The sequence below is a fragment of the Dermochelys coriacea genome, chromosome 9, assembly GCF_009764565.3.
Source record: "Dermochelys coriacea isolate rDerCor1 chromosome 9, rDerCor1.pri.v4, whole genome shotgun sequence".
Classification (NCBI taxonomy): domain Eukaryota; kingdom Metazoa; phylum Chordata; order Testudines; family Dermochelyidae; genus Dermochelys; species Dermochelys coriacea.
In genome coordinates this window covers 101,642,661-101,651,838 of record NC_050076.1, presented here as the reverse complement: position 1 = coordinate 101,651,838, position 9,178 = coordinate 101,642,661, and the positions used below count along the sequence as shown (strand labels likewise).

Genomic DNA, 9,178 nt, shown 5'->3' with positions numbered 1-9,178 from the left:
GTTTGCGTCTTTCCCCACCAGGAGTGTGCCCAACAAAGCCACTCTAGCACGGTGCCCGACAGCCGGGTTTGCTGGCTCCTTGCCAGGCAAGTGTGTGTCCTCAGAGCACCCCCACAGGCGCGCTCCAGTCTTGCCTTACAGTCGCGGCCTACGGGACTGGACATAGAACATGCCAGAATCTCACAGCAGCCGGGTCGGGCTCGGGTTGGGTCGCTTGGACCATTTTTTTCCTTACAAAGTGTTTGAGGGGAAATTAGATGTTTTAAAAACTAAAATACAAGGTTAAAAATAGATATTTCCACTTTCCTGGCCCTGTGGTTGGTAAATACAAGAGCTGGTCAGAAAACATCAATATTTGAAATTTTTCAACACCAAAAAAGGGCAACATTTTTTGCAAAAGTATGTTCCTTTTTTTTTGGCCTTCTCTAGTAACCACAGTGTCTTACTTTGCAGTGAGACAGATGACTTGGGCGTGGCTTTGGGAGCCTGTCCACCTGCATAGCACTCACCGGTTACATCTTATTCCAAGTGAGCACCTTGTTTGTGCGTTGGCTGGTCTATTCACTGCTGACAGAAGGAGGGGCCCATTCAGCCAGGCTGAAGTATTCACGTGTTCCCCATCAGTGATTCCACCCAGGTCTCTTGGCTGCTCACTTGAATTTAGGGGTTGGGAAGCCTGTGTCTCTCGGAGCTCAGGTTTGGGCCCACACACCGGGTACTGCTTGTATGGCCACGCACTGTCTCTTTGTGGAAGGAAGGAGAGAGGTGGACGTGAGTGGCAGAGATACGTTTTCACTGTCAGTTGTAATGGGAGGTACGGTCTCATCTCACAGCAGGCGGGGAGAGCCTGCAAGGCAGCCCCTAAAAACGATTTACAAACAGACCGACAAAATATGTTTCTCAGCAGCATCTTTGCTGTGGCTGGGGAAGAGGTGGTGTTTGCTCCCTATACAAATCTGAATGCCAGTGGCCAACACACTGGGATGCAACTCCGACGTACTCACGCCAACCTGTCTAGTGGCTTGAGTGAGGCTCTCTGCTGCACCGCCCTTGGTTAGAAGAGAGGCACTCCTCACCATCATTAGTAATGTGGCAGCATCAAAATACAAGCGGTTGGCATCACAGAGTGGGCTCCTTTGTGATCAGGAGCTGGGGTTTATGGAGCTACCATAACAAACGTTCTGCTAACGCATTCACCGGTCTTCCCAAACAGGCTCCCAACGGCCATTGGCCCAACTGAGGGTCTCGCGCAGCTCTTCATTAGAAACAGACATTTTAGCAGCTTTCATTTAATGGACTCCCTATTCCCCTCATGGAGGAGCATTGACGTGACACTTCTGTGGCCCTGCTGTTGGACAGTGGTTCTCCACCTTTCATGCATCAGGACCCTTGTTCCCAAGTGACCATGAGCTGACTGGTGCTTGCCTGCCATTTAGCAATTTGGGGTGAACCCAGTGAACGTGACTAGCTGATCCCCCATTTGTTGAGAACCTCGATGTAGAAGATTTTGCTGGGGTGCCCACTGTTGGCTACTTTTTTCTTGCCTGTTGCCTAGATCTTTATGTCCTAGAGCTCCCCTATCATCCATTAACACAGTCTCTACAGCTAATTGTACTCACACAACACTAACCCATCACAGTGCTTAGCAAGGAGGGAACAGCATCACACAAAAATGACCTTTCTGTTCCTTCCAGCTGGCTTTGGAAATCTCTGCGCTCTCAAGCCGATTGGAGACAGTTACGTGAAATAATTGGACATGCTCATTGAAGTCCTTGCTTCTGCGCTACTTGTCGCGAAGGATACCTCTTCATCCTCCTCCTCCAGCTGGAGGCTGCCTGAGGACAGACGCACCCGGGCCAGGGGAGACTTTCCTACCCGGCCACACAGAGAGTAGTAATCCGCGTTCAGAAGATCCGAGTCGGAGTCGCTGGACTCGGTCCCGCTGCCCACACCGCGTTTGGCCAGGCGCGGTGCTGCGGCGGGGTTGGAAAGCCCTTGTTGGGCGAGCAGGGACTGTAAGATACTTGCTTTTCTACTGCTCAGAGCAGGGCAAGGGCCCAGCGGCCTGAACTCCGACCCATATGGGAAATGGATGGTCTTCATATCGGACTGGCTCCAAGATCTTTTGGGCAGTTGCTCTTGAATGCTGTAGTCAAAAGCCCCAGCCAGGGTTCTGCTCTCCTCTTCCAGGTGCCTGCTAACACAGCAAGGCCTGGGCAGGGCATCGGGCTGCAGCCCCTTCCTCTGGGCCAGGGCCGGACATCTCTTGGAAGGTTTCATTGACACGGGGCCAGGGCCACTCAGCCCTCTCCCTGCTTCCTCAGCAGCAGCTGGCGTGTGGCGTGGTACCGGGGGAGGCCTGTCCACGTAAAAGAACACTTGTGGAGACGTCGTCTCCAGCGGCTGGCTGGCAGAAGGGACGTACGGTACATCTGTGTAGCTCAGCTGCCTGGAGGCGACCTCCCTCATGTTGCCAACCGAGGTGCTTTTACTGTTTCCGGTAAGCTTGTGGCTGGGCTGGAAGGAGGTCAGCGGGCTGCGCTGCCCAAAACTGTCGGCCGGCTCCCACTCCAGCTCCAGCTCGGTGTAGGCCAACGGGAAGGCCAAGCTGCTTTTGGAATGGGGCAGGAGCCTGGGGTCAGCCTCGGGCTTGGAGCGCTCCAGCTCCGCAGCGAATGTCACCTCCATGGAGGAATCCCGTCGCCTGCTGTCCAGCATGGGATCCGACGCATGGACACCGTTTGTGTTCCAGTAACAGGCTCTGCCACCATATGCCAGGCGCAGGTCTTCAACCTAGGGAGACAGCAGGGCCTGTTAGGGTAGGGGGACAGGACTGGAAACGGGGTTGGGGGGTTGTGTGCGTGTCTCTCTCTCTCTCTTTTTTCTTCTATTCGGTTTTATTGCTTTCTAATCATTACAGCCCCAAGAGCAACCAAATTAATAAATGCTGCTCCATAGCCCATCGGGTCGAACACAGCCCTGCGCCCCCTTCCCACCAGCACCCAACCAACAAACAGCTGAAAGCCAGGCAGTGAACCAAAAGCTGTGTCTGCCTCACCCCCTCGCTCTCTGGGGAGGATTCAGAGGTGAGCCAAGGCCAGGTTACAAACAGCGAAGGCCAGGTGTTTTTTTTCCACACCCCCACTTGAGGTGCCCTGAGGGCACTTGTCAGCAATGGGTGCAGCTTTCACACACACGCACCCACCTTGCAAGGGTGGGAACGCGGCCAGATTCTGCTCTCAGCACAGGGCTGGGCAGGGCACAGTGAAAGCCCAACCTGAGCCACGTGGTTACCGTCAGAACTTTACAGGGTGTGGCCATAAGGCAAAGTCCCACTGGCTCGGCTACCTTGGCGGTACCACTTCCCTTCCCCTGCTGCCAGGAGCCACCTCTGTTCTAGCCCCTCTGGGTCACTAGGGGAGACCTTAGCTGGGGTGGGGGGATGAACACGTGCTGTTATCCCCTGGTCGGGTGGGAAACAGAGAGGAATGTGGGTCCCAGCGTGGAGGGAACCAAGTCTCCCGAGTGTGTCCGACACACACACACACATGCCCCATTACAATGCAGCACGATCCACTGTGCAAGGGGAAGATAATGTACCCAGCGCTTCCTACACACACTGTACAGCGCTGTACACAAGTGCTGGCCCCACTCTGGGGTTCACTCCTTCGCCATTCACATACCAGCTCACAGGACACTGGACACACGCTCCCCTGGTCGCTGCTGTGCCATGCTCCCAAAATACCCAGGGAATGGCCCAGCCTGGGCTCCCGCCCAACTGCTTTCCCTCCAGTACAGCAAAGGCTGAGGTCGAATGATTAACCAGGCATGGGGGCCAGTGGCTTTCTCCATCACTGTATTTCTCTGAGGAGAGACCAGTACCTGTTTGGACACGTCTGTGAGGAGGTCTGGGGACGAGCGGCACTGCCTTTCGTGGTACTGAGCCGGGTAGTGTTTCCTGCAAATCCAAGACGCACGCGTCAGTTTCCCCTTGCAAATAGCCCGTGAAATGCTACAAAGCCGCCTCCGCACCCTCAGATACCTCTCAAACGGCGCGCTCTTCCCCTTCCCCTTGCGCCCATGCTCCAGCAGCTGCCGTTGGGTTCTGCCGCTGGCAAGGACAGGAAAACGCTCGTGAAAAACCAGTTCTAACAGTGCTGCCCGTACAGCGTGACTGGAACCTCTGCTGTAGCCAACACAGCGGCAAGGGCTGGCTCACGCCTTGCACTACAGGCCTGGACAAAGGAGCTAGGGGTTCAGGTAGGCAGGCCTGGCCCTGCTGCTTCCACAACAGCTGGGCTGGGTGAGATGCAGAGGGTGTGGGGAGAGGGGTAAAGGGCCTAGGCTGACCCCCCCCCGCCAAGGAGGAAGCCAGACAAGAACTGCGACTCAGAGGAGACTCTTGGGGATAAAAGCCCTGGGGCATGGCTCAGTCCAGCTGACTCTGGCTCCGGGGCTACAAATCACTGTGTAGACATTTGGCTCAGGCTGGAGCCAGAGCTCAGGGACCCTTCACTTGAGCTTCAGACTGAGTATCTCAAAGCAATCGTTCCGCCCCAGAGCCCAAGCCCTATATCCCATGTCAGCTGACCCGAGCCAGCCACAGGGGTTTTAATTCCTGTGTAGACACAGCCTTTGTCCCACTGCCGCCCTCCCAGGGCTACTTGCTCATCAGGCTGTGCCTAAAGGCACATGCGAGCGCCAGGTTTCCTTACCCCACTTTGCCCCACACAGCTAACACTATCAAAGAGACTTATGGTATTAACGGAGCTAGTGGGAGCGATTTACCTGTAGCGGAAACTTGAACCTTTGCTGCACAGGAGGGCTTTGGGCTTGGATTTTGGTTCTTCGGAGAGTCTAAAAAAAGCGTGGTACTCCACACATGTCTTCCAAAACGCTTTGCACGTGTCTCTGCTTGCCATGGTAAACTCTAAGGTGTCCTTGCACAAAGCCTGGATGAGAACCGGACATTTGAAACACAACCCAAAGGGTTACCCACCCCCACTCAGCACCGTGCTGCTAAGTCAGTGTCCAACAGTTGTGAAAACACGAGCACTTTTTCACACAAGGAGACATGCACCTTTGTGCAGCGAGTGATGCAGGACTGGCCTGTGAACCCTGTGACCCAGGCCTCTCAATGGACTTAGAGCTAAAACTGAGTGTGGGTCTCATTGGGGACCGGTGAGGGCCCCGTTCTGATGTATACGGGCTGCTAGCATGTGTTACACATGCAGCTACCTGCCCCCTAGCAGTGCTTGGGGCAGCTGAACATATAACTAGGCTGTCAGCTGGAAAAACACTGGGACCCCAAAGGTGTTATCCATCTACACATTGTGGAGGCCTAACCACTCTGTGCCCCTGGGGGTTCTCACACATTTCACCAGCATGAGAAGAAAGGTCTCAGGACAAATAAGAGAGTGGTGCAGAGGTGAAGCGAGAGACCACACACCAACACTGACACAGCCCAAGGGAACAGAATTTATTTGAAGTAAGTGAACTCTGAGGTGGGGCGCAGGAACAGGGAGAGATGGGGGGGCCATGGCCCCACACTTTTAAAAGGGAGAAGGGGAAGCGTGGAGGCGGGACCTCGGGGAGATGGGGCGGCATGGGGGCAGGGCCATGGTTCGGATGCCAGTGACACTCCCCGACACAACACTGTTAAGAGGCTTTCACTGCCCTGCTTTGGGGCCCTCCAACCTTAAGTCCTTCTATCTATTCCTAGCTTGATACAAACACGTAATCTTCAACCCTGGCAGCTGGCGGTAACGTGGTACTTACAGAGATATTTGCATGTAGTTTGATTAGAAAATGTTTCCTCTTAAAACTCAGTTTCCGAATTTTGGCCCAGTTGAATGTGTTGATCTTTGTGTTCCCCTGCAATGACAATGCATTGGAGCATGATTGGTCATGGTCATATCTTTACCAGCCAGGGCCCTGAGCTGGCAAAATGCGCTCAGCTTCTATTGACTCCAATGGGTGTAGATGATGCTCCAAGGATTTGGCCTCAAATCCTGCTCACTTTACAATCCCACAAATTTACCAACGTCCGTTTACCCTGACTCCAAGGGGATGGCGTCAGACAAGCGGATTTGGATCCAACCAGGAAGAATAAGACTACAGGGCCTGATCCTGTGTTAATTGACGTTAATTGCAAAGCTCCAAGGGCCTGAGCCAAAGCCCCCTGGCATCATTGGAAAGACTAGCATTAATTTCAATGGGCTCTGGCTTAGACACCCCCCCAGGTCGATTTCAGTGATGCAGGGTCAGGCCCTTAATGAGGTGGGGGTGCTCTATCCTCTGTTCGTTGGGCAAAGCGCAGTCGTTATGTATATTATTCCTACGTTAACCTAACTATAATATACCTTTACTGCTCTAGCATGTGTTCTCTCTGGGCAGCAAGCTTTAAAAGGAACTCCTCAACACAACTGGGTTATTGCCACATTTATGACACCAAGCACTGTGTTCTCACATTGAAAAATAGTGAGCTTTAGAGGAGTCACTTATGCTCCTGTTATAACATATGTGCGTGTGTCTATCTCGCTGAATAAACAGCCAGGCATCGCATCACTCACCTTAGAATGTACTACACATGCTGCTAGCTATTAACCATGGGCCACTAGTTATGATTTTCTTCCACCACAAGTGGCTTCGCAGGTTAGAATTAGCCTAGGCGTGGCTGCCCACTTTATGCAGGAAACACAGAGGTATGTGTTTACGCTGCTCAGATGTCATGATTATAGCACTAGGGAATTGCATAGCCATTAGATGGCTATTTTTGCTTGAAGATTATATGGGAAATGTGTGGCGTTGCCATGGAACGTGAACGTCTTACTTCTCAAACACGTTAGTTTACAAGGGGCAAACAACACTAATTCTCAAAGAGGACACCTCCCACATCAGTGGGAAGCCATGTATGGAGATGTAGGGTGTGATTTGTCACTCGTTAGCACTGGCTAGAGTTCAAAGACTTGCCCAGCTTGAACAAATGTGGAGGAAAAAGTTTCAGAATGCTTTGTTTTGACATTTTCAAAATGAAAAATTCCAGTTTTTTGGTTCAAAACAACTTTTTGTCTAGAAATTTAAGCTAATTTGGCTGAAAAGGGTAAAACAAAAAAAAGATTAAAATTGAAACAAAACGTTTCAATTGACCGGAAATGAAAAACATAGATTTTGGTTTGTTTGTGACTATTTTTGAGATTTTTGACTTTTCAGGACAGGAAATAATTTCCAACTCTCAAAGTGTGGGTCCTAGGACAGGAAAACCATCTCCCTCCAGCACTTAGCAGGCTGGTTAGTGGTGAAGATAGGGAAGTCCTTGGATTTCAGACAGGAGCCTACAACAAAAAATGTTTACTTCTCTTATCTACTCACTACAGCTCCTATCTACAGAGTACTTGTGGCACCTTAGAGATTAACAAATTTATTTGAGCATAAGCTTTCGTGAGCTACAGCTCACTTCATCGGATGCATTTGGTGGAGTGAGCTGTAGCTCACAAAAGCTTATGCTCAAATAAATTCGTTAGTCTCTAAGGTGCCACAAGTACTCCTTTTCTTTTTGCGAATACAGACTAACACGGCTGCTACTCTGAAACCTGTCATTATACAAGGCACTGAATTTAGCCATATAGAGTGGAAATCTATCAACTTCATATCTACAGAGTGTGTCCCATCCCTAAAGTGATTTCTTGATGCAGGAGGATGGCACATAGGCTCTGGTAGAGCTAAAAGACCTTTGATGAGAATGGAAGGAAAAGCTCTTCCAGAAGGGTCCCATTGCATTGTACAGTAGGAATTTAAAAGGGAAATGTTACCCGTAAAACCAGCACTCCCATGTGCGTAACAGCCAGATTGATCTGCGTGCCTTCCCCATCGCTTGCAGGGTGGGGTCTAATCCCATACATGTCTAACTTCCTGGCTATGTCCAACAGGTGAACATCCGACTCAGCTGGTGTCTTCCCACTAGGGAAGGAAGAGGGTTATAAGTCTAATGACATTAGAATAAAGAGCCCCCTCTAAAGTCCTCTGACAGCACCCCCACATGCTGTATAAAACAGTCTCTGCTACAGGTATTTAATATCTGTGCTGTGAAAGGAGCAGGTACATTATGAGCTGAGTAGGGCACAAGTGTGGATGAAATGCTCACACGTGCTTCTGGTGATAATGCATGATCTTATCATCTAAATATTCCTGGTTGGGTAAATACTGGTGGCTCTCCAGGTGCTTCTTATCTGTTTCTTCATGAAAGTCCCCCAGCTCAGCTGTATGGAAAGAAACGAAGAGCGGCATTTAGCAATGTCCATTGAGGAGACCACAGCAGGCAAACTGAGCAAGTATTCAGAGACCAGTGACTTCGCCGATCCCTGCCAGGACATAGACTTGGTGCGTGCGGGATTGGAACAGCCTAGACAGAGAACACCAGCTACCAGCTCTTCCTAAATGTGATGTTTCTGATGTACCCTCACTGAGGACCTGGTCCTGTCTCACTGACGTCAATGAGAGTTGCTGTTAGCTTCAACGGGTGCAGGCCTGAAGAACCAGTGACATACTGTTCTGACAACAGGGCTCTTCCTGCCTCAAGGGCTTTGATGGGCATGGAAGGGGCCCAGGACCTTATCAGGGGCACTTAGCCCCTCAGCGGATGGGGGCCTAAGCTGTACTAAGGGCCTCATCCTTCCAACCTCACTTGTGACAGTAAGGATTGCTTACATGACTAAGGGTCAAAAGGTCAGGCTCTAAGTGGAGATCCAGATGCCTTCACTCAACCTTTCCATTTTGGACCAGGTGTGGTGGCCCTTTGCCCTGTGGGAGGCCATGCAGGCTTCATGCAGTGACTCTTGGGGAGGGCTGAAGGCCAAGGGAACAAGCCATCCCTGGCTGGACCATGGTGTGGGAGACTCTGAGAGCTGGTCGCCCCAGGGACACTGAACAGCCTGGGCCATCTTGCTAGCCAAAGGCCGTTTCCACTCCGGTAACGCTCTCCCTGCTGTTCTGAGATGTACAGACGCTTCCGATTTAAAAGCTCAGGGAACACAGCTGGGCAATGGCGGCACACTGAGCATTGAACCATCTTTGCAAACACACATTAACTCGACTCACGGCACTCCAGTTCAGCAACTCCGCCCTCCTCCGCAAGCCCTTGGGCATGGGCTTCCTTTACGCACATGTTCAAGCCCCCTTG

General features: G+C 51.5%; 1 protein-coding gene across 2 annotated transcripts in view; it reads right to left on the bottom strand.

The window, feature by feature from the left end:
• Positions 1-9,178, bottom strand: part of FRMD7 (FERM domain containing 7) — a 43,372-nt gene continuing 34,194 nt past the window's right edge. For both annotated transcript variants that reach the window (XM_038415127.2, XM_043491534.1), the window contains exons 7-13: positions 8,144-8,258; positions 7,812-7,959; positions 5,779-5,874; positions 4,789-4,952; positions 4,043-4,111; positions 3,883-3,958; positions 1-2,793 (exon numbers count right to left, since the gene is read on the bottom strand). In XM_038415127.2, coding sequence (XP_038271055.1) covers positions 1,738-2,793; positions 3,883-3,958; positions 4,043-4,111; positions 4,789-4,952; positions 5,779-5,874; positions 7,812-7,959; positions 8,144-8,258 — 1,724 coding nt within the window. In that variant the 3' untranslated portion in view covers positions 1-1,737. The remainder of the gene's footprint in view (positions 2,794-3,882; positions 3,959-4,042; positions 4,112-4,788; positions 4,953-5,778; positions 5,875-7,811; positions 7,960-8,143; positions 8,259-9,178) is intronic.